We start from the raw sequence: 25,974 nt of genomic DNA on the forward strand, positions 1-25,974 counted from the left end.
TAGTGACCGTGGTAAATTCCGGTATAGGTTTTGCAACAGCCAAGGGCTTGGCACCATGATGTGAATTTATGCCCTTTCTACTATAGCAATTTGTTCTAAACATGTTAACTTCTTATGACCGTATGCGATTATGCCATCTCACCACAAACATAATATATATGTATTTTTATAATCCTTTTTTCTTTTTTTTGGTAGGCTGGTGATAGATTGGCAGTCAAGATTTTATTAAGAGAAGGAAAATAATTAAAATGGGCTTAGTTCATTGGCTACAGTGTTTAGGGCCGGTACAATTTGCAAAGTTGAACCAACATGAACTCAACTTTATGTGAATCTCATCGTGCTCTGCTTAAGAAAAGTGGCAGACCTTTACAAGAGAGATTCCCATCCCATAATTGGGATGGGATCATCTCTTCTGATGCCTCTCAACCTTACCATAAGCTGGTTTGCTAAGGTGTGTATGCAAGAGCATACATGATCACCACAGAAAGGTGTTGAAAATAAGTTGAGATGTCTTGTAAGTGGAATCCTCACACGTTGGTGTTGAGAATATATGGACATGGATACATGTTCTCCATGTGGCTGATACTAGCCACCTCTTGTGAGTTGTGACTCTCCAATTGACACACCCACTTTTGACTTCCAACCTTATTTCTCTTGTACTTATACTATACTTGCATCCTTCAATTCAACTGTCGCTTCATGTTGTATTTCATTCACTATTAAATAGTACCCTCTCCGTCTCATAATATAAAGGGTTTTGGAGGGATGTGACACATCCCAATATTACGAATCTGGATAAAGAGTCTATCCAGATTCATAGTATTATGATGTGTCACATCTCTTCAATCCCTTATATTATGGGATAGGGGGTGTACAAACTACAGAGTAAGGGTTTAGCAGTATACAGAAAGCTAACATGACTATTGAATGAGTTACCGACAACGGAAAATCATGTTATCAATTGTCACAAAAAAATCATTCGATGGTGAATCACAAACATTCAATGGAATGTGTACAATGATATACTCCCTCCGTAAAAAAAAAAACCATTCCTATCATTCCAAGGTAAAATTAGTAAAGAATGAAAATGACAAATGCCTCATTATTGAAAAAAGTAGTAATGGTGATAGGTAGATAAAGGGTATTGAAAGGATAAAACTTCTCGATTTATGTGCTGAGAGTAGATACGATGGTAAAAGTTGGCTTTTAGTGGGACAAAATTCAAACAGCAGAAGTTGAGTTTTTTAGGGACGGAGGGAGTATATATTACGTTACCTCAAATTTCATCTAACTCAACACGCGACACTCGAGAAGAAAAATATAGTCAAGAGCTCCAACTCAAACTTGATTAAGGCTTACCATATGGTCCGAATGCATGATTTCTAGTAGATAGTAGGTAAATACCCATCAATTGGAAGTCTACTATATATGAGATGCAACATTTTTAAGAAATATAATCATATATGCCCCACCTTCTTCTAAATGATTTATGCTTATAAACTAATTAAGTTTGGACTGAAAGTGCTACTAACACTGTACCGGTCACAATTTGCATGAGAACTCTTCCAAGAAGCATATGCTTTGCATTGGCTTGTGTAATCGGCAGGGTCAGGCCGTATAGTGATGCAAATGTACTGACACTGGAGTTGTTTATGTTGTTGTGGCCTTGTGGGTACTAATATGGAGTGGTGAATCCAAGGAAACAAGAAACCTGGTCTCAAGTTGCAGAATGAGAGCAGCTTGGTTGATTTCCAACTTGTTCACTAGGTGCGTTGCGCCGACCATCTCTTTCACACAACTCTGGTTGGGATTGCCCTTGCAAAGGTGAAATATGATGTTGGCTTTGTATCTCCAATTCCTGCCCAAGGAAGCCCCGGAGTTGTCCGGTTAAATATTAGAATGAAAGCTTCAATCCTGATGTCTCCCAACCCTATATAGGAGCAGCATATGCAATTTTTTGTAGGATCATTGCTCAAGCATATATGAATAATTAATAGCCATAGGAAAAGGTGTTGAAAATATCCTGTACAGTAGCAATGCATACTAGGAGTACGCAGTGAGTTTTATGTGCTTTTCTGGTGAAGTGGTGAGAGAAGAAGTAAATTTGCACCGGTTCTAAGAATGGAGGATGTGTTATAGGGTTATACCCGGTTTTACGGTCGAGGGAGAAAGGACTCTATCAACAGAAAAAATGAGGATGAGGGAGATAAACTAGACATATTCCCATCCACTTTGCCCTATCCCAAAAGTTTGCTGAAAAGCTAACTAGAGCGTACGCGCTGGCAACGCGCACGCAGTACGGTGGATTTCCTTTTTTTCGTAACTTTTTTTGCCAAGACGAGTGCATCTAACATAACTAATACATTAGTTTTAGATAATGACGATAATTAAGATAAGATTTTTCTTTTTAGGGATATTTTTTTAAATAGCAGATTAAAAATAAATCTATACATGAAATATGAATTTTTTGCAGTCACTTTCAACTTTTCATCTTAATTTTAAAAAACTTTCAACTCGAGATTTGAAAATTTTTAACTCAGATTTGAAAACTTTTAACTCTAGATTTTAAACTTTCTTCAAATTAAAAAACTTTCAAATTAAGATTTAAAAACTTTCGACTCAAATATTTTTAAAAACGTGTATGCTAACTATTAAAAAAAAGGAAAAAACACGAAACAAAAATAAAAACCGCGAGGGGAGGGAAAGCGGAAAAAGGAAAAACGAAAAAGATAAAACGCGAAAAAAAAGAAGACAGAAAGCGCCGCGTGGGGGCGCCAGCTGTTACTGGGGCGCGCGCCAATTAGCTGCCCCAAAAGTTTGGCCCAAGCCCAACCAAAATCCTGGAAAAAGCTCGACAGACTGTCACGGCCCGGTCCAGTTCGGCCCAACGGGGGCGCCTTGCGCCACCGTGTCGGAGACGGGAGGCGGCGTGGCCATCTCCGCTTGGGCTCGACGGCTCGCGGCGCAGAATCGGCCAGCGAGGCCGCCTCTTGACTGCCTGACTTCCGAGCTCCTCTTTGCGCTTTTCTCCTTTGAACCTTCCAGAACGCGCAAGGAAGATCAAGCAGCGCGCGACGACGCGACAAATTCCCCCCTCCCCCCTGCCGGCTGCGGTCGAACGAACGAACGAGCGAGCGAGCGAAGCGAGGAATTAAGATGTTCATCCAGAAGGTGAGGAGATGTCTCCAGCTCTAGTCTCTCGCACCATTAATCTGATGTCCTCCTGTATGCGTGGTTAATTTTGGTGGATTTGGTTGTGTGGGCGTGTGTGTGTGTGTGTGTGAGGGCGCGCAGGCATGGAGGACGGCGGCGTTTGGGGTCTACGGCTTCACGCAGTTCACCAAATCCGGCTTCGTGTAAGCGTGATCTCACCGAGTCACCTGGCTGATTTCCCCCTTGTTTTCTATAGCTTTGCCAATTTATTGATGTTGTGTTCTAGCTGTGAAACGATAGTCTGTATCCCCTGTAGGAATCCTGATTTTTTTTTTGAAGGGAAAATCCCGAATTTTAGGATACAACTGCTCTGGCCCGTTTTGGAGATGTGATGTAATAACTGTGATTATAGCTGCATTGTGCGAATTATGTGTAGTTCGATGCCATTATGCCAAGTAGTGCAAAGATAGGGAACCCCTGTCCATCAATAAGTACAGGAATTATTTAGTTATCACTGGAGCAAATAGTATCGAAGGATTTTCTGAGGAATCTATTTGCGTGTAGTAGGTTAACAACTTTCACACAATTTGGTACTGAATGAAAAGCTGTCAAAGGATGCAATTGTTGACACCATGGCTGCATTATTTTTGTGTTCCATGCTAACGAGGATTCTTTTATTCAGGGAACATGCCAAGAAATTCAGAGAGGAGGATATGCAGATCCGGCTGGATGGGAAAAATTGCCTAGTAACTGGGGCTAATTCCGGCATAGGTTTTGCTACAGCCGAGGGCTTGGCATCACGGTATGGATCTATACCTTTCCTACTATGATGATTTGTTCTGAACATGTAAAATTCTTGTGATCACATGTTTTGTATTCTTCCAGTGGTGCCACTGTTTATATGCTTTGCCGTAACAAGGAAAGAGGAGAGACTGCTCTCAGTCAAATACGATCTAAAACTGGCAACATGAATGTTCATCTGGAGGTACATGATGCTTCAGAACCGAATTTTACTGCATGCTAATTTGCAATAAACCTTGGTGATGTTGTACAGTAACTATACCTGAACTAAGTCTCTAACACAACAATAGTATTGTGTTGCAGATTTGTGACCTTTCATCTATCAGTGAAGTCAAATCATTTGCAACAAAATTCTCTTCAACAGATAAACCACTTCATGTCCTGGTGAGCTTTGCCTCTTCAAAATTATGTCGTATATGTGTTTCTTGTCTCTGGTTGTTGCTTCTTTTATGTTATAACCATATAATTCAGTAAAGTTTTTTTGTAAATTACATTAATCATGGTTTTGAATAACCAGCTATAACATATGGGTTGTTGTTCTAGGTTAACAATGCTGGTTTACTAGAGCACAAGCGTGTGACTACGCCAGAAGGGTGCGTGATACTCTGTTGTTTATTGTGCTCAATATATTCTCCCCTAGTTACTTTCGTACTCACTAAACCAGATATCTTGTTTGCTTTCATAACTTATCCTTTTATTTTAAAAATAAAAAAGGTTGGAGCTCAATTTCGCTGTGAATGTAGCAGCAACATACACTTTAACAGAGCTAGTAATGCCACTGTTGGAGAAAGCAGCACCTGATGCTCGTGTCATTACAGTTTCTTCAGGAGGTATGTACACCGAGCCATTGAATAAGGATTTGCAGGTAAATTTGTTTCCTCTATGCTCTTATTCCACAGTTGAACACAATGTGTAAATTGTGAAAATAAAACTTAATCATTACGATTTTTTCGTTTGTCATGCTCATGCCTCTCTTTCTCAAAACCTTTTTCGTTTCGAAGTTTGCAAGAGTGTTGTTAGGAGAAAGATATTTATACAGTAGAACTTGCTAAGAGGGCCCACTAGGAAGTTAGCAAAACAGGACAAAATAATATAGTTGGTGGAACACTTGATTTTTTGTTTTCATACAGTTCACTTTGTGGTGCAAAATTCAAGCACCCTATTTATCTAGTTCCTCAACTGATTGTCACTGAAAACGAATTAGCTTTGGTGAATTTCAGAGAGTTTGTACAATTGCATTTCTCCCCTTTTCATCTTTTGTCTTATAATGGTATTATGGTCTTTCTATGCATATCTAAAGTGTTTTACGAAATATGCATGTCTAAAGTTATGGAAACCATAGAATCATGATGTTTTGTTTTGTCATAAAAATGAAGTAGCATGTGAAAGTAGTCAGATACTGCAATAACAGTCCTTTTTCACTATTGTTTGTACTTCAGTTCGGTGAAAACAACTTCGATGGAACACAGCAATATGCCCGTAACAAAAGAGTTCAGGTTTGTAAACCTCGAAGTGGTTTCTTTATTTGGAATGCTAGTCTTTATGAGATTGAGAGAATATAACAATCTATGAACTTCATTCAGGTTGCACTCACCGAACGGTGGTCTGAAAAATGCAGCAACAAGGGGGTAGGTTTCTATTCGATGCATCCAGGATGGGCTGACACACCTGGAGTCTCCAAGAGCCTGCCTGGGCTTTCAGAGAAGTAGGGCTTTCTGCTGTCCTAAGTCCTAACTACTGCCTATCTTGATCCATCTGCTTTTCACTGAACATCAAACCCATAAACTTGTATTACAATTATTATGCTAGGTTATCAGGAAACCTGAGATCAAACGATGAAGGTGCTGATACAGTGATCTGGTTAGCTTTGCAACCCAAAGAGAAGCTAACCTCAGGGTCTTTCTACTTTGACCGAGCTGAAGCACCGAAACATCTGAAGTTTGCTGGGACTGCAGCTTCGCACGGGCAGATAGGCTCGATTGTTGATAGCCTTCGCTCCATTTGTGGCATTTAGGGAAAAAATATTTGCTGGGACTGCAGCTTCCCACGTTCAGATAGGCTCGATTCTGGTTTCTGGATAGCCTTGGCTCCATTTAAATTTGACAAAAAAAATGAATTTGCACCAGCCGGGAATCGAACCCGGGTCTGTACCGTGGCAGGGTACTATTCTACCACTAGACCACTGGTGCGTTGTTTAGGGGTGGTGACTCTTATTTGTAATCGTTGTTTGGTTTTACAACTATCATAGCTTTAAGTAAGGAACGTGGATATTTGTATTTTGTAATGGAATTTTTTTCCTATATGACATGAAAAAAGGGAGCAGATTTTTTTTATAGAAATTTGACTTAGAAGAAATGACTTTGTGTTTGATAACACTTTGATAAAATCCCAGGTACAAATGATTCTCAAAATGATTGGCTTGATACAGAAATGGAAGATGCTCCACAAAGAAGAAGGAAGTGCTTGGAAGAACGGGCTACTGAACTAATCATGAAGGCAAGAAGTCTGTGAACCAGTGATGTTCATGTTCTACCGTTAGATACATAGTAAGTTTGTTTCTTATGAAAGTGGCAGTGAAAGATATCCCTGGCTTGCATGCCGTAGCACAGATGGATTTGGCTATTGAACATGGATTAACAGTTTTGTGAATCAGCTTGAATTCTGTGTGTGAATGAGTGAATCGGCCTGACTAACCCGAGACAAAGACAAGAACCGCCTGACGCCGTACAAATGATTGGAGAGGAGATGGGCAAGAAAGTGGCGAGACCAAGAAGCGAATGCATGGCGCGTTGCCACAAATAGGCAGGGAGAGGCCCTACACTTCATGTCGAATTACTAGTTTCATGGACGGACTCCATATATCCTTTCTTGGTAGCTCACCCATTGCCATTCTTTCAAGCTCCCCGTCCAACCGATCGTACGTCTCCTCAGCTCATCCGCTCGCCTCGTCGCTGCTGCTGCTGCTGATCCACAAGCGTTCGTCGGAGATGAACGACCTGTTCTCGTCGAGCTCGTTCAAGAAGTATGCCGACGCGAGCCCGGCGAGCGGCGTCGGCGGCAGCGACATGGAGGCCGGCGGCGAGGGCGTGGTGAACCTGGACAGGTTCTTCGAGGACGTGGAGGGGGTGAAGGAGGACATGAAGGGGCTGGAGGCGCTGTACAAGCGGCTGCAGTCGACGAACGAGGAGACGAAGACGGCGCACGACGCCCGCGCCGTGAAGGCCCTCCGCTCCCGCATGGACGGCGACGTCGAGCAGGTGCTCCGCCGCGCCAAGGCCGTCAAGGGCAAGCTCGAGGCCCTCGACAGAGACAACGCCACCTCCCGCAAGGTCCCCGGCTGCGGCCCCGGCTCCTCCACCGACCGCACCCGCACCTCCGTCGTCGCCGGCCTCGGCAAGAAGCTCAAGGACATCATGGACGACTTCCAGGTATAAGTCAACCGACCCTAACTGAGTGACATGCAAACAACGAGAGGATGTCATATCCTTGTGGAGGACGGCGATGAACATGGAATGCACGCAGGGGCTGAGGACGAGGATGGCGGCGGAGTACAAGGAGACGGTGGCGAGGAGGTACTACACGGTGACGGGGGAGAAGGCGGAGGACAGCACGATCGATTCGCTCATCGAGTCGGGGGAGAGCGAGTCGTTCCTGCAGAAGGCGATCCAGGAGCAAGGGCGGGGGCAGGTGATGGACACCATCTCGGAGATCCAGGAGCGGCACGACGCCGTCAAGGACATCGAGCGCAGCCTGCTCGACCTGCACCAGGTGTTCCTCGACATGGCGGCGCTCGTCGAGGCCCAGGGACACCAGCTCAACGACATCGAGAGCCACGTCGCGCACGCCAGCTCCTTCGTCCGCAGGGGCACCGTCGAGCTCGAGGTGGCGCGGGAGCACCAGAAGAGCAGCCGCAAGTGGGCGTGTGTCGCCGTCCTCGCCGGCATCATCCTCATCGCCGTCCTCATCCTCCCGGTGCTCATCAACCTCCGCATCTTGACGCTCAGATGATTCATTCATCATTTCCTCCCTAGCTAACCTGCTAACTCAGATGTGTCAAATTAATTTATCTACTATTTTTTTCTCCATCATGTATGTTAATTTCGTTTTCGTTTAAAAAGGAAAAAAAATCTCTGTTTTTTGGTTAGAAGTTGTAGGCTTCAAAATTTGTACCTTCCTCATTGAATGAGAAGCAGGGGAGATGTATATTACAGTGATGTAACATTTCTTGATCATGATTTTTCCATACTGGCAGCAAATTCAATCTTTTAGCTAGGATTCTCTATGTTTGAGATGGGAAAAAAAATCAACATTCTTTGAAAGAATATTAGCCTCCATCAAATTACATCATGATAATGCCATGCTAATGTAAATTTAATCAGTTATGGCCATGTTTGTTTAATCTCTCCCATAAGGGTTTTGAGGGATATTTGGAAGGGATTTATTCAACAGCTATTGTGGTGTGAAATTATTTCTCCTCAGTCCCCTTCATTCCTCCTCTCTTATGGATATTATACGAAAAAGGTCTAATTGGGTATTATCTGCATTCCATTTCAAAAGAAAAGGACACATCTGGCGAGCAGAATTTGCAAAAAAAAATCACAACAGATTTGAACGCTGCAAAATGGACAATTCAATTCATGCATAGATAGGATATATTGAACAAAAAGAAACGAAAATGAAAAACCTATTGATTATCCTATCTATGTAGACTACTATGAAAATTTCCCTTTTTTTACCCGGTAAACATTTTTCAGTTTGATATATACTCCCTCCATTTAAAAATGTATGACGTGGTTGACTTTTTTTATAACGTTAACCATTCATCTAATTAAAAAATATTATTTATTTTGTTATGACTTATTTTATCATAAAAATATAATCTTAACTTATACTTCTACATATTCATTACTATTTGAATAAAACAAATAGTCAAATATTATGTGAAAAGTGAACAACGTCATATATCTTAGAACAGAGGTAGTATTATATACACGGACAACGTAATTTTACAAGAGAAAATTAAGGATGCATCCGGCGTGAAGAATTTGCAAATTTCACAACACATTTGAACGCTGCGAAAAATGGACAATTCAATTCACGCATAGACCCACTCTCAATACATGTACGCCATGCACGCACCCACCCACCCGTCTCACACGGTATACTCACACCAGCACCATCAACAATGCCAGCAACGCCGCCGCGGATAAGCCGACGCCGGCGACGGCCGGCGCGGCGGCGCTGATGATCTGGATCGGGAACGCGCAGCCGCGCGCGGAGGCGTTCTTGGTGGTGATCTTGGCGAGGCCGTCGAAGTCGCAGGCGCGCACGTCCTGGTCCTGCATCTGGAAGTACATGTTGAAGGCGTAGGAGATGTTGCTCTTCTCGTCGAGGCCGTTGCAGGAGCACCCGTAGCCGAGCGCCGTGCAGTCGCCGCTGGCGCACGCGTACTGGATGTTCCCGGGGAGCTTGGACTTGTCCTCGGCCCCGTCGTCGAACACGCACCACTGCTTCGGGAGGTACTCGACGCCGGGCACGCCGGCGAGCGGCTTGTCGTTGCCGTGGCCGGAGAGGTCCATCGGGAACTTGGGCTTGCCGTCGTAGGTGAAGATGCCCCAATGGCGCTCGAAGTTGCCCGGGAGAATGCTCTTCATGTCCTCGTCGAAGAGGCCGAACATGTAGACGTCCATCTTGCCAGGCCGGAGCGGCGTGCCTTCCTTCTTGGAGAGCTTCTTCAGGAGGCCGTCGTAGTAGCGCCGCGCGAGCTTGAGGTTGGCGTTCTTGTCGCCGTCGGTCGGCCAGCCGACCTCGCCGACGACGACCTTGAGGCTTGGGACGCCGGCCTTCTTCAGCGCGGTGACCAGCGTGTCGTAGTTGGCGTCGAACACGTTGGAGTAGCTGATGCCGCCCTTGTCCTGGATGGTCTTGCCGCCGTCGACGAAGGCGAACTCGAACGGGAAGTCGTCGCTCTGGTACAGGCTGAGGAAGGGGTAGATGTTGACGACGAAGGGCGAGCCGTGCTCGTGCAGGAACTTCACCATGTCCGTCATCAGGCCCTGGATGTCCGGCCGGAACGCGCCGGAGGACGGCTTGTTGTCCGGCGAGACGTACACGTCGGCGTTCAGCGGGACGGTCGCCTTCACCTTGTCGCCGACGCCGGCCTCGTTCAGCGCCTTCTGGATGTTCTTCAGCGCCGGGAAGGTCGTCTTCATGAACGATCCGTTGTACGCCTTGAGAAACGGCTCGTTCCCCACGGCGACATACCTGCTCGATCGATCAGACTCACGATTAGGATCATCGCGGGGATTGCGGCCATGGACGAACACATTGGCGAGCGGCCGGCATATGCCCCTACGTGATCTTGAGCTTGTCGCCGTAGCTGGTGACGTTCTCCTTGACCCAATCCTGGGCGTTCCCGTAGCTGTTCATCTTCTCCAGCATGTCGTTGGGGATGCCGAGCATGACCTCGATGCCGGAGTCGACGAGCGCGCCGACGGGCCACGGGTCGGCGTCGAACAGCTTCACTTTCAGGATGCCGTTCTCCTTGAGCATCTGCACGACCGACTTGGGCAGCAGCGGGTGCGACAGCTGCGAGCCCCAGTTCACGCCGACGTCCACGGCGTTGCCGTCCGCCGCAGCACGGGACGCCACGGCGAGCAGCAGCAGCAGCGCGGCCGCGCCGGCCGGCAGCCGCGGAGGCGGAGCCATGCCGGGGTTTGCCGTCTCAGCTCTGATCGATCTCCCCGCCCCCTGTGTTTCGGATCGATGGCAGCTAGGTGAGAGATGATCGGATTTGGTGGTGTTCGCGCGCTGCGGGCCTCCCTCACCTCCTGTGGAGAGGAGGACAAAAAGGCGGGTAAAACGGTTGGAGTTTGACCAGAAAACATGCAAGAAAAGCTCATCACCTGTAGACCTTTGTTGACCACAACAATTTCGCGTAGAAAAAAATAAAATAAAACGACCTTATAGTTGCATGCACACGTGTTGTTTTTCAATAAACAACGCAAATCTTTGAAAACTGGGGGCACGAATATGCTGCAAATTGGCTATCGGAAGAATACCAAATTAACATTCCTAAAAGTGTTCCTTTGTGAAAACCTACAGCTGCATTTGTTGTTGGATTTAATTCCCCCCATATGTACAAGTTGAATTTGATTATGTACTAGGTTTGCGGACTGATCACTTCATTGCAAAAATAAATTTGACCAAATTTTGATATTTTTATAGGGTAACAAACTAAACAAGATTTTACCATTGCAACCTTACCAAAATCTATCAAAATTTGACTATTCCAGAACCTTCCATTAACAAAATGCACCAAATTTTAGTAAGTATTAAACTAAACAACATTTCACATTCATTGACTTGACGAAATTTAGCATTGTCAATCCTTAGTTTTACCAACAAATGAAAGTAGTAAGATTTATTTTGGCAATGAAGTGAATAAATTCGTCATTTGGAAAAGTCCAGTCATCCCTTGAGGGCACCCTTTTTTTTTCATGTTGCTCAAGAAATCATAAAAAAATATATTTTAATAAGATAAATTAATATGTGATACATCATAAAAAATATGCAAGTTGATATTTAGCATATGTAAAATAGAAATAAACGATAACTTTGACTATAAATAGTATGCACCATTTGCTGTCAATTTTGTTATAATTGTTTATATGTGTAAGTATAAATAAACAAATATAGTGTCTTAAAAAATTCTTTAATATTTCTATATATATATTATAATAAAAAAATAATAATAAAAGTGGCAACTTAAGCTTCCAAATACACTTATTTCTCTCAATATAGCCATTATTAATTAAAGCTAGGTATATAGACCTCACCGAGAACAAGCCATTCTGATGGAAATTCCATCTAAAACTATCATACGAATCATTCAACTGGATATGTACTATAAAGGCACACAACTCATGCCAACAAACAAGATTCTGACCAACTAAAGCTCTCCTGAAAGAAACATTAAGCGGAACATATCCCATAACAGTGGCAATAGAAGATGTTTTCCTTCGAACAATTGCATACAAAGACGAATATTTATCCTTAAAAGCCAAGTTACCTAGGCATTTATCTTCTCAAAATCTAATTTGTTCCCCATTATGGACAGTCCAAGAACCCATATTTAAGAAAGTACTTTTGACATTCAAAATTAGGGGGGTGACGGCGTGAGGCGACCTCCTCGGCGGCGCGCTCTCCCTGCTCCCTCTCCTCGAGTGGTTCCGCCTTGTTGTGGGGCCCCGCGGTTTCGTCGTCGTCTGCGACCACGCCTTTTCTAGGCACGTGCTATGCGAGAAAGGGGCTCGTTGCCGAGGTATCCAAGTTCCTCTTCGGCCGCTTCGCCGCCGACCATGCCACTATCGCCATCGCCATTGCAGGAGTCAAAGTCGAAGTCACCACCGTGGCCTGCTTCCCCCGCCTGCCGCCGTTCCCCTCATCCTCCCACTGCCGCAAGCCGCCGCTGCCCTCGCCCGCCTGCCCTCCCGCTGTCGCCCATGGGCTGTCGCCGCTGCCGCTCGGCCATCGACGACGTCACGATGCCGGGCGCCGGGTGGTGCGGGTGGTGGTGGTGCGAGAGGAACGACGAGCGACGCGACATGGACTCCAGCCCGCTGCTTCAGCTCCAGTCCAATGCCGCCGTCGCTCCAGCTAGCTCTCACCGCCGCCGCCGCCGCCGCTCGCTCCCCACGGACAGCCGTAGGGGAGAGGGAGAAATAAAGAGAGAAGGGAGGGGAGGAAGAAGAAAGGGAGAAGATGGCATGTGGGGCCCACATGTCAGTGGGCCCCACAATTGTGTGTGTGAATGACAAACGGGTCCCACATATAACTTTTTTAATTGAAATGCCACCTAAGCGCCACGTCAGCACACAGACTAGGTCGATACTGCCACGTCAGTGAAACCGCCCTCCAAAACCGCCGAGGAGTCAAATTGCACCGGTTTCAATAGTTTGGGGGTTAAGATATCCGGTTCTGTGGTTTAGGGTCACGGATTAGATTTCGATTACTTTTGAGGGTCACCAAGTGAACTTTTTCCGCCAATGTGACGCCAGCAACGAGAATCAAGGATGGGAGGAGGCCACTGAAGTAGATCGAGCTAGAGAGGAGGGCCTGCAGAGTGGGCTGAATCCAAGAGAAATCGTATGGTGTTCAAGGATTCTGAAGTGAGGATAATTAAGATTGTCTCACAAGTGCTACCAAGCAGGTTATCTGCAACTTGCTCTTCTTTAAAAATAAAAAGGGTGGACAGATGCCCTTGCTTAAACACCTTTTTCCATTAGAAATTATTAACAGGGAATCGGTTGCACAATTGTCTGCAAATTGTTTTAAAGATAAAAACGGTGGACAGATGCCCTTTCTTTTCTGAACATTTCATGTACTCTCCTCCACTGAGAACACAGGAACATTCTTTCCCATGATAATACAGAAGTACAGTTATGGGATTCCCTTAAAAATGAATACGTATAATGATTAGAAACATGGGATGGACATACCAAAATGATGATTTTCGTTGTTTTATTTTGGTTGATTCTGGATTAAATTTTTGGATGAGTAAAGAGAAGGGAGGAGGGATGGAGGATGATATACGTGCCTTTTGGCGAATCAGCTCAAGGCGGGGCAACACTATTGAAAAGGCAGAGAACGGTGGCAGCACGGATGCAGGCGACGGACGGCGTGAAGGAAAAGGGAGAGGGGAGAGAGGCGAGGGGAGTCGGGGGACGACGTGATGGAGAGACTGACCAGGCGGGCGGAAGAGAACGGCGGTGGCGGCAATGGGAATCGATCGGTGGCGGTGCGACGGATGTTCCGGCGGTGGCGTAGAGGAGATCGGTGAAGCGGCTGTTGCTAGCGATGTGGGCGAGCAAGAGTGAGCGGTGGCGACGGGTGGCGATTAGGGTCGAGGGGTGGGAGCGGGAGGCGGGGTGCGGGTTGGGGTGCGATCGACTGTGTGAGGATGGAGAGGTGTAGGTCAGAGGTGTAGTGTGTGGAGTCCATCAGAATCATTCAATCGGATATAGAAGATGAATATGGATTGTTGGATCTGATGAATCAGGCTCATTCAATCGGATATAGAAGATGAAATACAGATTGTTGGATTTGATGAATCAGGATCGTTCAAGAATAATAAGAAGATCGTACTCTGTAACAATAATATATCCATTACAAATGAAGCCGTTGGCAAGTGTAGATTATTTATAGTGATGGTAGCGGCATAGCCGCACATGTTTAAATCGATGGATACATGTACAACCACAACCAATAATGACACACTCTTATAACCAGCTACCATATGATTATAAATACAATGTATCGACAGCTTTTATAATCACAAAGAAATAGATACCGATGCGGGTGTGTCTCCATGCAGTATCGTCATCTTATTATCTTAAATTCTTAATTCGTTTTGTGGTGTGAAGAGTCACCCAACTTTGATGACGACATCGTCATAGCTTCTCTGCAGCTCTCCGACCAGCTTCTGCAGCGCTACGCGCGACGTGCCGCCGTCGCTCACCGCCGACATCGCCGCCTGCGGGACCCACCCCCTGACGATGCGCCCCTGGTCGGGCCCCACGTCCACCGGCGGCGACCACGTGTTCGACCGCACCGCCCACAGGAAGGGGTGGCCGGATTGCACCAGCCCGCGCGCCAGCTCGTCGAGCTGCTCGTCGGCGACGTGCGCCTGCGTGCCGAACGATACGTAGACCACCGACCCCGGCCGCGCTGCCCTCTCGTCGAGCCACGCGAGGCAGCCCTCGGGGTCGTCGTTCTCCTCGTCCCGCTCCGGCGTCTCGCCGGCGGCGGGGAGAAGCGGCCCCACCAGCCAGGCGCGGGCTCCCTGCTCGTAGAACGCCTCTACTGGAGCCACGTAGTCACCGTCAAGCGCGGCGAAGCTGTTGACGAGGATGCCCCAGCTGCGGACGTCTGACTGGAAGACGTTGTCAATCAAGAACCGGGTCACCGGGTCGTCCATGTCGGTGAACTTTGCAACGGAATATGGGATGTCCTCCGCCGTGATCATAACATTTTCCGGCATGCCGGACACGTGAAAAGGGGATCCACCGCCGGCGCCGTGCTCGACGCCGGCCGGCGGGCTCACAGGGAGCAACTTGCAGATGGCCATGGAGAAGCAGGACATGCCGTGGTACACGACGCGGCGGACGCCGGCGTCGGCCGCGATGCCGTGCGTGAACCCGAGGAAGAAGTCGGAGACGACCACGAGCGGCGGGGAGGAGGACAGCGACGCCATGAACTCCGCGAAGGGCTCGCGCAGCAGCGCCGTGGCACGCAGGAATGCCGGGTAGAGGGACATGGAAGGGAGCGCGTCCGTCGACTCGACGCCGGCCGGCAGCAGCGGCGGCTGCAGCGACGGGAACGGGAGCACGACGAGGTGCACCGACCCCGGCAGGCGGCGGCGGGCGAAGGCGAGGTTCGCCGGGGTGGTGAGCAGGGTGACGCGGAGGCTCCTGTGGTGGACCGAGAGCTCCGTGGCGAAGTGGAGCAGAGGGAGCGTGTGGCTCTTCGCCATGAACGGGAAGATGATGACGTGGTCGCGGCCAGCGTAAGGTAGCTCACCGTTGCCGGCGCCGCCGTTCGCGGCGTGGTTGGCTGAGGCGGCCATGGCAGGGCTTTGTTGTGGCTGGGTGCGCGCTTCAGAGTTGAAGCTGTCCTTCACCGATGTTTTTTTTTCTTTTGAGAACTACCGATGTTTTTATTATATAGTAAAACTTACTAAGTAGGTTCGTATTCCCATGATCTTCAACAACTTGTTTCAAAACAAACTTTTATTCTTTAAAAAAGGTATTCCTTTGTCTGAAATTAAATATCTGTACGCTAAGGAGTAAAGATTATCATATTCAGCCCCACTCCGGTGCTTTATACTCTGATTAGAAAGCAATCTGGGCCATTAATCGTATTTTATTATAGGGCTGAGATCTAGTTCTACTCTCACCAGTATTAGTGGAAGTAGAAATATGAAAGGGTGTTTTCGTCAAGAGAAAATAATCGCGTACGGGTATTATCGTATTTTTTCAGTCTCTTACTCACCCTATCCCTATCCGATTCCTCTCGCTTCGTCACAATTTCACCGCTGCCCGTCGCCATTCCCCTCCATCCCTGCCTCCGTCGCATGTCCTGGCGCCTGCTCCCCCTCCAGCGCCGTCGCCCTCGCCCTTCCTCGCCGCCCTCGCCCTTCATCGCCGCCTTCTACCCCGCCAGCGCCCCTCCATCGACGTCCGCCTCCCCGCCTCCCCCGCTATCGGCGGCTTCCCTCCGTTGAAGCCCATTACTCGTCGCCCTCGCCGCCTTCTCCTCCGGCGGCGTCTCCGCGCCGGCTTGTGAGCCCCCACCATCGCCGTCCTCCTCCCCCGCCCCTTCTCCAGCGAGTCGCGTCGCGTCGCCGCCCCTCCACCCGCCTCAGCCAGCTCTCGATGAGGCCTCTTCACCACGTCGCTTCCCCCCGCCACCGCCGCCACGTTCTCCTCCCCATGGACCGCCGCCTCCTTCACTCCACCGCTGTCGCCATCGACTTAGCCGCTGTCGCCATCGACCTAGCCGCCATCGCAGCTCTCCCCTCCCCATCATTCCCCCGGCCCCTTCTCCGTGGACATCGACCTAGCCGCCGTTGCGGCTCTCCCCTCCACATCATCCCCCGCCCCCTTCTCCACCGTGCCGGTACCGCTGGCGTCCCCCTGCAATCGCCGTCCCCTTCTCCAGCGAGTCACCTCACGTTGTTCTCCTCCGCGACACCAGCAATCCCATGTCGATCTCCTCCGAGTCTCCCTCTGGCAACCTCCTCCTTGGATGGTGGTAAGTAAACGTGTCAAAATTTCTTACTGTTATGATTTTGCAGATTAAGGTTGTTTGTTCTTCAATCCATTGTATTATTCTTTGATTATTTGATTGAATGGTTGGGAGCAGGGTCAGTTTGCAAGATGTTGGCATGCGCGAAGGGTATCCGCATGCTGGCGAAGGGGTTATCGGAGTTGAGGTGCGACGTTGAAGCAGATGCACGTCGGTGACGTCGACAGCTTACTGCCCTGAGTCACCCCGAAGCGTAAGGTTTCATATACCGCTCCTTCTCAACATGTATTCAAATATGAAATATGAATATTATCTCAAAAAGGCATCAATGATGTTTGGGATCCGTCAAATACCCAAGTAGTATGTAAATGATTTAATAAGGAGAAGAGAGCATAGTAAGGTAATTGTGGTAAATGTTCGAAAGATAATCCAGTTATGTCATGGTTGGTAGCAGTGGACGATCTTTAATGTTGTTCAGTTCGGAGTTGATCAAAATTCCGGCTAAGTCCTGTTGAAATGTTTTCACTTCCTTCTGCATAATGTAAAGGGAGTGCACTTTAAATGGTTTTTCATATTGGGAAGCACTGGTGCAAAATATGAATAGAGGTTGTTGTAGTTGCCTGTAGTTGAATTTATGGGAGATAAGATCCGCTCCAATGCTCCATGAACTTAAGGGTGTACAGGCCACACGAGACGCTACAAGAATTTTGTCGTTAGGCTAACACGTTTCCGTAATTGAATAATGTGAATATCATGTGGAAGAGTTTGAGTCACCCACCCGTCTCCTTGCTTTGGCAATTTTTGGACTTTGTTGTACTCCCATTCGGTAATATTGAAATCAAGCCAATCGTGTTTTAACTGTGGGTGCTGTTTCTCTGTCCCGTGTAATTCCCTCTCGATAGCTAGCAGCTAGGAAGTTTTGTGCAATGTTGGTACTGTTAAAACATAGCAAAACCGATTTGAATTATACAAGTGGAAGTGTATCGCTTACCACACGCCTTAGATCGGGTCGATCTTTACTGATTGGCTTTGCGAGCGAATCTAGTATTTGCACCTCACGTCGCTTGCCATTAATAACGGCTAGGTACCAGTGTGTATCTTTAATATTAATTGGGAGGAAAATCTGCAGATGTTCAACAGTAAGATAGAGTCATAAATTGAATTAGCCATTACATAGATAGCTTAAGTAAGTATTACCATGTCAAATGCTAGATAGTCGCGTGCCATATCTCTAATCCATCGTTTATCTCGAGGTTTGCTTGCTTCGACATGCGCTCCCTCTACATTTAGTAGACCTGTTTTAATGGCCATCTCTAGGAAGGCCTTGCCATCTCCCCTGATTCCTTTCACTTTATAACGGAGGCATTGAATGTATGCATCCATGACTTGAATTTGAGGCTAGTTGAGTTACATAACAAATATAGTTATAAAAGAATAGTAGGCTTGTTAAATAGGCGAACTTACATCATCATTCAAGAATTCTGGTTGTGTTAGTACTTTCATTCTTATCCGTTTAACCTCCACTTGTTCAATATGCACCATCACTTTGTTATCCTCCGTGTTATTAATGTAGGTAATGAAAGGGTCTTCTTTTTTAGTCAACTCTACGAAGGTAGGACAAATTAGTAATAGATCTATAGAAATGTTAAATGGTTAGGCATTACCTAATTAATCCGTCAGGAAACCGCGTGACGAATTTATTAAACCTAATTAATCCGCCATTAACAAATGTTTACTATAGCACCACATTATCAAATCATGATACAATTAGGCTTAAAAGATTCGTCTCGTAATTTCCTGGCGAACTGTGAAATTGGTTTTTTTATCTATATTTAATACTTCATACACGTGTCTAAATATTCGATGTGACAGCGTGAAAAATTTTGTTTGGGAACTAAACAAGCCCTAACTGGGCAGTAGAACTTTCACTTTCACACTATTGGATTGGGGCAAGATACTGGTCTAACATCTATGGTATACAAAGGTTAAAATTTTCAGCCTGGAACTCGGTGCCAAGCTGACAAACGCGAAAATAACGATATCTGAAAAAGAAACTGGAATGCCTGAAACGATTAAGCTCATATTTTTTCAGAAAAATATTTGGTTCTAATATTTGGAGGGAGGTATCTCCCTTTTAATCTTTTTTTATAGTTTAGAAGGTTAAGTGGGCCAAAAATTGTTTGAAGTAAAATGGAGTACCTAAATAGGTTAGGTTGAGGTAGTAAAGTGAATTTTTTTTAAGGGTGTGTTTGTCACGGTCATGTATGGATAGGATATGGACATCCATGTTTTGTTGGATATAGCGAACTAATTTTTTGTTTGGTTTGTATGGATAGGCGACTAAATTTTGTTTGGTTAGAGGGATATAACATGGATGAGAAAAGCCAAAAGTTTGTGGGACCTATTTGTCATATATATACATATATATATATATATATGTATATATATGTATATATATGTACATGTATATATATATATATATATATATATATATATATATATATATATATATATATATATATATATATATATATATATATATATATAATCATTCGAGATCTTGTTTTAAATATTTAATTGTAACAAATATAATGGTGTAAAGATAAATAGTTTAGGAGAAAAAAGCATTTAGAGCTTGCTTAACAGAAAATCAAACCAACCACAACCAATCAGAATATGACACATCACCAAAATCAAAACTGGATGGCTTCATCGAGCATATTGAGGGAATATTCCCTCTTTCAGGCCACCCCATCTACCCTGCCCTCCAACCAAACACCAAAAAATTCGACCGATCATCTCCTATCGAAGTTCATCCCACCAACCAAATACACCGTTAATAATTTTGTATTGTGCTTATCAGAGGTATAAACAAGATAAGCGAGAGAGTACGTGAACACTAGTTTTCGATGGATCCAAAGTAGGAATACAAGTCATCTCGTAGATCAAATTGTACTAAATCTAGTCCACAGTTATTGACGCCATATCCCATTGGCTAAGTATAAAGTCAAACTAGCAGCCGCGGTAATTAAAATAGTCACAAACAGATATCGGCTTACGGTATATGTTTCGAATCAGGAACACGTCACTCAAAGACAAAACTTCCATTCTCCAACTCCAAGCAACAAGCACACCCGTGCCATGGCCGCCTCAGCCAACCGCGCCGCCGTCAACGGCGCCGCCGGCAGCGGCGAGCCTGAGGCTCGCCGCGACCATGTCATCATCTTCCCGTTCATGGCGAAAGGCCACACGCTCCCTCTGCTCCACTTCGCCGCGGCGCTGTCGGTCCACCACAAGAGCCTCCGCGTCACCCTGGTCACCACCCCGGCGAACCTCGCCTTCGCCCGCCGCCACCTGCCGGGGTCGGTGCACCTCGTCGTGCTCCCGTTCCCGTCGCTGCAGCCACCGCTGCTGCCGGCCGGCGTCGAGTCGACGGACGCGCTCCCTTCCATGTCCCTCTACCCGGCGTTCCTGCGTGCCACGGCGCTGCTGCGTGAGCCCTTCGCGGAGTTCATGGCGTCGCTGTCCTCCTCCCCGCCGCTCGTGGTCGTCTCCGACTTCTTCCTCGGGTTCACGCACGGCGTTGCGTCGGACGCCGGCGTCCGCCGCGTCGTGTTCCACGGCATGTCCTGTTTCTCCATGGCCATATGCAAGTCGCTCGTCGTGAGCCCGCACGTCGGCGGCGGCGCCGCCCCCTTTCACGTCTCCCGCATGCCGGAACATGTCACGATCACGCCGGAGGAGATCCCGCCTACGGTGGCGAGCTTCGCCGACCCCGACAACCCGATTGCCCGGTTCATGATCGAGAACGTCGAATCGACGGACGTCCGCAGCTGGGGCGTCCTCGTCAACAGCTTCGCCGCGGTGGACGGCGACTACGTGGCCTCCTTCGAATCGTTCTACCAGCCGGGAGCCCGCGCCTGGCTGGTGGGCCCGCTCTTCCTCGCCTCCGGCGACACGCCGGAGCGGGACGAGGAGAACGACGACCCCGAGGGCTGCCTCGAGTGGCTCGACGAGAGGGCATCGCGGCCGGGGTCGGTGGTGTACGTGTCGTTCGGCACGCAGGCGCACGTCGCCGACGAGCAGCTCGACGAGCTGGCGCGAGGGCTGGTGCGATCCGGCCACCCTTTCCTGTGGGCGGTGCGGTCGAACACCTGGTCGCCGCCGGTGGACGTGGGGCCCGACCAGGGGCGCGTCGTCAGGGGGTGGGTCCCGCAGCGCGGCGTGCTGGCCCACGAGGCGGTGGGAGGGTTCGTGAGCCACTGCGGGTGGAACTCGGTCATGGAGAGCCTCGCCGCCGGGAAGCCCGTGCTGGCGTGGCCGATGATGGCCGAGCAGGCGCTGAACGCGAGGCACGTCGTGGACGTCGTCGGCGCCGGCGTCAAGGTGGACGCCGCCGTCGGCTCCGGCGCCGTCGTCGGGAGCGCGGAGGTGGAGGAGAAGGTCAGGAGGGTGATGGACGCCGGCGGCGAGGAAGGGCGGAGGATGCGGACGCAGGCCGCGTGGGCTCAGCGCGCGGCGAGGTCGGCGGTGAGCGACGGCGGCACGTCACGCGTGGCGTTGCAGAAACTGATTGGAGACCTGCAGGAAAGCTACTAGTATGTCGTCACCGCAGCAGAATGAAGTGAGAAGAAATTGTTACAAAAATTGAGTTTGACCATACCGCCGGACAGCAGTACACACATCATGGTTTGACTAGGAACCTTATTTATTGTTGCTTCAGTATATGTGTTGCTTTGACTCTATTCTAAACTTGTTTTTATCAATAATTTATTTGAGATTGCTTCAGATGTTTCTAAAATTCTTATAGTTATCCTCGCAACATTTCTCAACTAAAATTACTTGGACTAGTGTATATGAGAAGATATTGTCGCAATATGGAGTTTGTTCCAATGAAACTTATTTGTAATATATGTGTTTACTTTTTGGAATATTTAGCATATCTTATTTTTGGGTGTATATACTTTAAGTAACAATTATTTTTATCTTATAGATGTATTTATGGATTTTTAGATATATTAAACGATGATATTTCTTAAAAAAATATGGCTAATAGAATTGTTTAATCTAATTAAAGATAAAATTCTATGTACTTGTCTCTTTTCATATGCTTTCTTATTTTCATTGAAAATGAATTCTACTTGAAATAAGAGCGCAGTTATATGCGTAGTGTATTTTTAATTAGTATGTATAGAATATTTTGAAATGTTTAAGTGTCGTAGACTAACGTATACTTGTGTTAGGGCAATTCTTTAAAGTTTTGTTTTATTGCATGACTTCTCATATATAAGTTTTGTATTATTTGTGTTTCCTAATTAACCAAAGTTAGTACTCCACGTACAACTGGGTGTGTTTAGTTTTATGCCAAAATTTAAAGTTTGATTGAATTTAGGATGATTTGATAGAAAAGTTAGAAGTTTGTGTGTAGAAAAGTTCGACGTGATGTTTTTTTTTGGGAGGGGGGGAGGGGGCTTCAAGGTTTGGAACTAAACCGGGGCACTGTCAATCTTTCCGTTGTCTGCCGCGTTCATCGGCATCAATGCTTGAGCTGACCAACCCAATGGCTGCTGGCTTGGGGAGACAAGAGGAATATGAAGATTCAGTTTGACATGTGGGATATTAATTATTTTCTAATATATTTTGCTGACTTAGAGCAAGTTTAATAGTACAGTCCACTACTAGCTCCAATTCATCTATTGCCGATCTAATAGCCAATTCATACAATAGTTACTTACTATACGATTAATATATGGTCCCACCTATCATACACACATTGCATCTTGGAGTCCGTGCTACAGCTAGCTATAAATCTGTAGCCCGCTACTCTTCTCTCTCACCATTTATCTCATTAAAATATGTTTATAGTTGGCTAATAGTCTACTATTGTAACTGCTCTTAGATAGCCATGTCTGTGCTACATTGGCGAAACCACCATGCTTCAGACAAGGAGGGGGAGGTTAATTTGAACGGTTTTAAGAGTTGAGAGGTGTATATTATACCCAGTTTTGAAGTTAAGGGTGTAATTTAGATAACCGCTACGCTATAGTTCGCGCCGGGGGGGGGGGGGGGGTAAAATGGACTTATCCCTTTAGGGATAAGTTAGTTATTTTAAACTGAAACTAGCATGGTGACCCGCGCAGATTGCGCAGCTAACATCATTATATTTTGTATCATATAATAGCATATATGTTTTCTCAATGTATTTTTCAAAGATATTAAAATAACAACATAATTTTAAATTTTGAACTAACTTTACGAAACTATTAATGTGTAACATTTATATGGTATTTTATATACGTGTTAGTTATTAATTATTTTAAATATTAAATTTTAGTTATTTGTAAATTATATTTATATATGGACTCTATACTCACCTTTCAATATTTCTTTTTTTTAATTTCGAATTTTTGTTATCTGTAAACTGTATTTCTATATAGACTTTAGGCTCTTCTTCCAATATTATTTATTTTTAATTTTGAATTTTTATTATTTCTAATTGTATTTCTATGTGGACTCTAAACTTATCTTTCAATATTCTTTAATTTTTAATTTCGAATTTCAGTTACTTCTAAATTGTATTCTTATATTGACTTTAGACTCTTCTTCCCATATTTTTTTAATTTAGAATTTTAGTTATTATTTGTAAATTATATTTTTATACGGACTCTAAACTCTACTTTTTAATTTTATTATGTTTTTTCCGATTTTTAGTTAGTTTTAAATTCCTATATGGACTCTATACTCTACTTCTAATATTCCTTATTTTTAATTCCGAATTTCTATTATTTCCTAATTGTATTTCTATATGGACTCTATACTCTACTTCTAATATTCCTTATTTTTAATTCCGAATTTCTATTATTTCCTAATTGTATTTCTATATGGACTCTTGTTGATAAAAAACACGAGGCCTGGGAAATCTGCTTAACTCCAGTGCAGGTCTAAAACTCGCCTTCGGATGTATGAGCGTGCCAGTTGATTTGATCCTGCAATCAACAAGAAACACGGACAAAGAAACCGTAATTAAATCGATAAATCATAGCTGATCGGCTAAATGCCGATGACATATCATTTATCTTTGAGCCAATGTCATATGTAAATCGATCGGCAATTGTTAAGAAAACAAATCAGAACTAAATCTACTTGATCGGCTGTAGATATCAATGATATATAATCCTTATATCGATATATACTTGAATCAAGTGATCGGGATAGATCGGTCACCTTGCCGAGACAGTATAAATCACTTAGATCGAAATATATATTAATAATGAGATTATATATATATTCATAGCATAGCCGATCAGATAGATCTAGCGTGTATCGGCTAATACTCCGATACTACTTTATATTAAGATATTAAAGCAAATAGAATATACTAAACAGAAATCTAATATACTTAAATGCAACAAAATCTTAACATGAAGGGCAGATCTAACATGTTAATTGAGCATGTAGAACAAAAGCAATTAGATCAAATAAGATCGGCTGAAACTCTGATACTACACTAATTGGCAACCAGTAGGCAGGCTAGAGATTGAAATTCTAAGCACGACTTAATAGATCAAACTCAACTGATACAGCATTAAATACGAAAAGAAGAACAATATCTAGACGATCAAGCTGCTGGATGTTTCATAGAGTGGTGGATATCTCATATAATCTAAGCCAACGTCGTTATTTAACCTAATCGGCCGCCTTCTGATAGCAGATGTTAGCCGATTGTAGGTTAAATGACGATATTGTCAAGGATTATGCAAGATATATGATAACTCGACGGACTACATAAACAAGATTAGAGTATCATAAAGATGAAAGCACTAATCTCGAGAACACAAGCCGCCATAACAAGTTTTACCTCTTGTTGAAGATCGAAACCGATGCAGCTTAACCCGAAAGCAATAACTCGTCGAAATAAAACTAAAGCAAAAAAGGGGTGGCGATGCGCCGAAATTGTATTGAACGTGTGTCCTTTATTACATAGGGCTCGGGGTCTATTTATACCCGAGAAATACAAGATATGTCCATATTGGACACGACTCTTATCTCTAACAAACTCTAAGATACCACAAGTCTTTGCAGCAGACTTTTGCCCACATTTATCTCTAAGGAATATACATAAAATATCCTAATTAATAGATACAATTGCCTTCCCTAGACTCTATCCATGCGTGGCAATCATCTTGAAGCACATCAACTCGAACCCAATATCGCACACGAGTCGTATTGTCGGAATCAGCTGTATCACTTAACCAGTCCAACTCAGACTTAGCCGATCCCAGTCGTAGCCGATCCGGACTCCAGCCGATTCTTACTCTGTTTCCGGAAAAACCCTTATCTTCGATTCCGCTTCGATTTCATCTTCATCTCCGATGCTGATATTACCAAATTTGGTCGTTAACAACTCTATACTCTACTTCTAATATTCCTTATTTTTAATTTCGAATTTCTATTATTTCCTAATTGTATTTCTATGTGGACTCTATAGTACTTTACTTCTAATATTTTTTTATTTTTAAATTCCGAATTTCAGTTATCTATAGATTGTACTTTTATATGGACTCTAGTCTCATCTTTCAATATTCCTTATTTTTTAATTCCGAATTTCAACTATTTCTAAATTGTATTTCTATATGGACTATGTTTTTCTTTTTCTACGATTAATATGAGAATTTCTAGGTCGTGAGAGCGAACGTGGAGGCTCCTTTTTCTATTTCTTTACTAAGTTAATAGATTCCTTGGGATGATTAATGCTTACAGTAAACTTTTGCGCTCTTCGACGTGTTCTTGCTCTCATTGACGGGCCATGAAACAATGTTATTCCAGGGTATAGCTTCAGCCCAGCACCCGGCCCACGTAAGACAACCTGCGTGTGGCATCACACTGACTGTGTCGACGGTATCGTTTGTGCAACTTTGTGCTAAACTAGTTGGCGCAACGGTTGGACTCAACTTGGTCCGGATCGGATCGGAGTATCGGACAGAATCGTCGACGTGCTCCGGTGCTGTGTGCTCCGCTGGCCATCGCAGATTCACCGCCCGGCCGGCCATACGCGTCAGCAGCTATACAAGGGTGCAGCGTTCAGTCACAGCAAACCTGTAAGCCAGCGCCAGCTGCATGTTCTCGCCTGCGCTTAATTAGCTTACTTCCACCGCTAATAGGAAAGAAAAGTGTCGGAAATTAATGCTTAAGGAGCCTGCTTTGGAGTAGTAT

The 25,974-nt window shown here is 45.4% G+C and overlaps 5 protein-coding genes and 1 non-coding gene across 6 annotated transcripts; 3 read left to right on the forward strand and 3 right to left on the reverse strand.

Moving 5' to 3' along the window:
* Nucleotides 1–2,982: 2,982 nt before the first annotated feature.
* LOC127775430 (uncharacterized) lies at nucleotides 2,983–6,293 on the forward strand. The gene is made up of 10 exons (XM_052301672.1): nucleotides 2,983–3,171; nucleotides 3,295–3,356; nucleotides 3,836–3,955; nucleotides 4,039–4,138; nucleotides 4,258–4,338; nucleotides 4,498–4,547; nucleotides 4,669–4,819; nucleotides 5,394–5,450; nucleotides 5,538–5,659; nucleotides 5,764–6,293. Exons 1-10 carry the CDS (start codon nucleotides 3,157–3,159, stop codon nucleotides 5,966–5,968), a joined length of 963 nt encoding a protein of 320 aa, XP_052157632.1. The 5' UTR covers nucleotides 2,983–3,156; the 3' UTR covers nucleotides 5,969–6,293.
* On the reverse strand, nucleotides 6,073–6,143 carry TRNAG-GCC (transfer RNA glycine (anticodon GCC)). The gene has a single exon. It is a non-coding gene; the product is annotated as a tRNA-Gly (tRNA).
* A 413-nt stretch (nucleotides 6,294–6,706) lies between the features above and the next one.
* Nucleotides 6,707–8,278, forward strand: LOC127775428 (syntaxin-125-like). The gene is made up of 2 exons (XM_052301671.1): nucleotides 6,707–7,382; nucleotides 7,477–8,278. The coding sequence occupies exons 1-2, from the start codon at nucleotides 6,732–6,734 to the stop codon at nucleotides 7,960–7,962; spliced, it is 1,137 nt and encodes a 378-aa protein (XP_052157631.1). The 5' UTR covers nucleotides 6,707–6,731; the 3' UTR covers nucleotides 7,963–8,278.
* A 626-nt stretch (nucleotides 8,279–8,904) lies between these two features.
* On the reverse strand, nucleotides 8,905–10,790 carry LOC127775427 (glucan endo-1,3-beta-glucosidase 8-like). The gene is made up of 2 exons (XM_052301670.1): nucleotides 10,310–10,790; nucleotides 8,905–10,218 (listed from the first exon to the last, which is right to left on the reverse strand). The coding sequence occupies exons 1-2, from the start codon at nucleotides 10,660–10,662 to the stop codon at nucleotides 9,120–9,122; spliced, it is 1,452 nt and encodes a 483-aa protein (XP_052157630.1). The 5' UTR covers nucleotides 10,663–10,790; the 3' UTR covers nucleotides 8,905–9,119.
* A 3,374-nt stretch (nucleotides 10,791–14,164) lies between these two features.
* LOC127777774 (flavonol 3-O-glucosyltransferase UGT89B1-like) lies at nucleotides 14,165–15,700 on the reverse strand. The gene has a single exon (XM_052304391.1). It carries the CDS (start codon nucleotides 15,578–15,580, stop codon nucleotides 14,381–14,383), a length of 1,200 nt encoding a protein of 399 aa, XP_052160351.1. The 5' UTR covers nucleotides 15,581–15,700; the 3' UTR covers nucleotides 14,165–14,380.
* A 4,183-nt stretch (nucleotides 15,701–19,883) lies between these two features.
* Nucleotides 19,884–21,476, forward strand: LOC127777938 (UDP-glycosyltransferase 73B5-like). The gene has a single exon (XM_052304559.1). It carries the CDS (start codon nucleotides 19,903–19,905, stop codon nucleotides 21,358–21,360), a length of 1,458 nt encoding a protein of 485 aa, XP_052160519.1. The 5' UTR covers nucleotides 19,884–19,902; the 3' UTR covers nucleotides 21,361–21,476.
* The last annotated feature ends 4,498 nt before the right edge of the window (nucleotides 21,477–25,974 follow it).

Source organism: Oryza glaberrima, chromosome 6 (assembly GCF_000147395.1).
Source record: "Oryza glaberrima chromosome 6, OglaRS2, whole genome shotgun sequence".
Classification (NCBI taxonomy): domain Eukaryota; kingdom Viridiplantae; phylum Streptophyta; class Magnoliopsida; order Poales; family Poaceae; genus Oryza; species Oryza glaberrima.

Coding starts and splice junctions, on each gene's coding strand:
- LOC127777774 (XM_052304391.1), bottom strand. CDS start 15,580: ATGGCCGCCTCAGCCAACCACGCCGCGAACGGCGGCGCCGGCAACGGT.
- LOC127775427 (XM_052301670.1), bottom strand. CDS start 10,662: ATGGCTCCGCCTCCGCGGCTGCCGGCCGGCGCGGCCGCGCTGCTGCTG. Junction 10,219..10,309: donor GGCGACAAGCTCAAGATCAC/GTAGGGGCATAT, acceptor TCGATCGAGCAG/GTATGTCGCCGTGGGGAACG.
- LOC127777938 (XM_052304559.1), top strand. CDS start 19,903: ATGGCCGCCTCAGCCAACCGCGCCGCCGTCAACGGCGCCGCCGGCAGC.
- LOC127775428 (XM_052301671.1), top strand. CDS start 6,732: ATGCATGGCGCGTTGCCACAAATAGGCAGGGAGAGGCCCTACACTTCA. Junction 7,383..7,476: donor ACATCATGGACGACTTCCAG/GTATAAGTCAAC, acceptor GAATGCACGCAG/GGGCTGAGGACGAGGATGGC.
- LOC127775430 (XM_052301672.1), top strand. Junction 3,956..4,038: donor GCCGAGGGCTTGGCATCACG/GTATGGATCTAT, acceptor GTATTCTTCCAG/TGGTGCCACTGTTTATATGC. Junction 5,451..5,537: donor CCCGTAACAAAAGAGTTCAG/GTTTGTAAACCT, acceptor AACTTCATTCAG/GTTGCACTCACCGAACGGTG.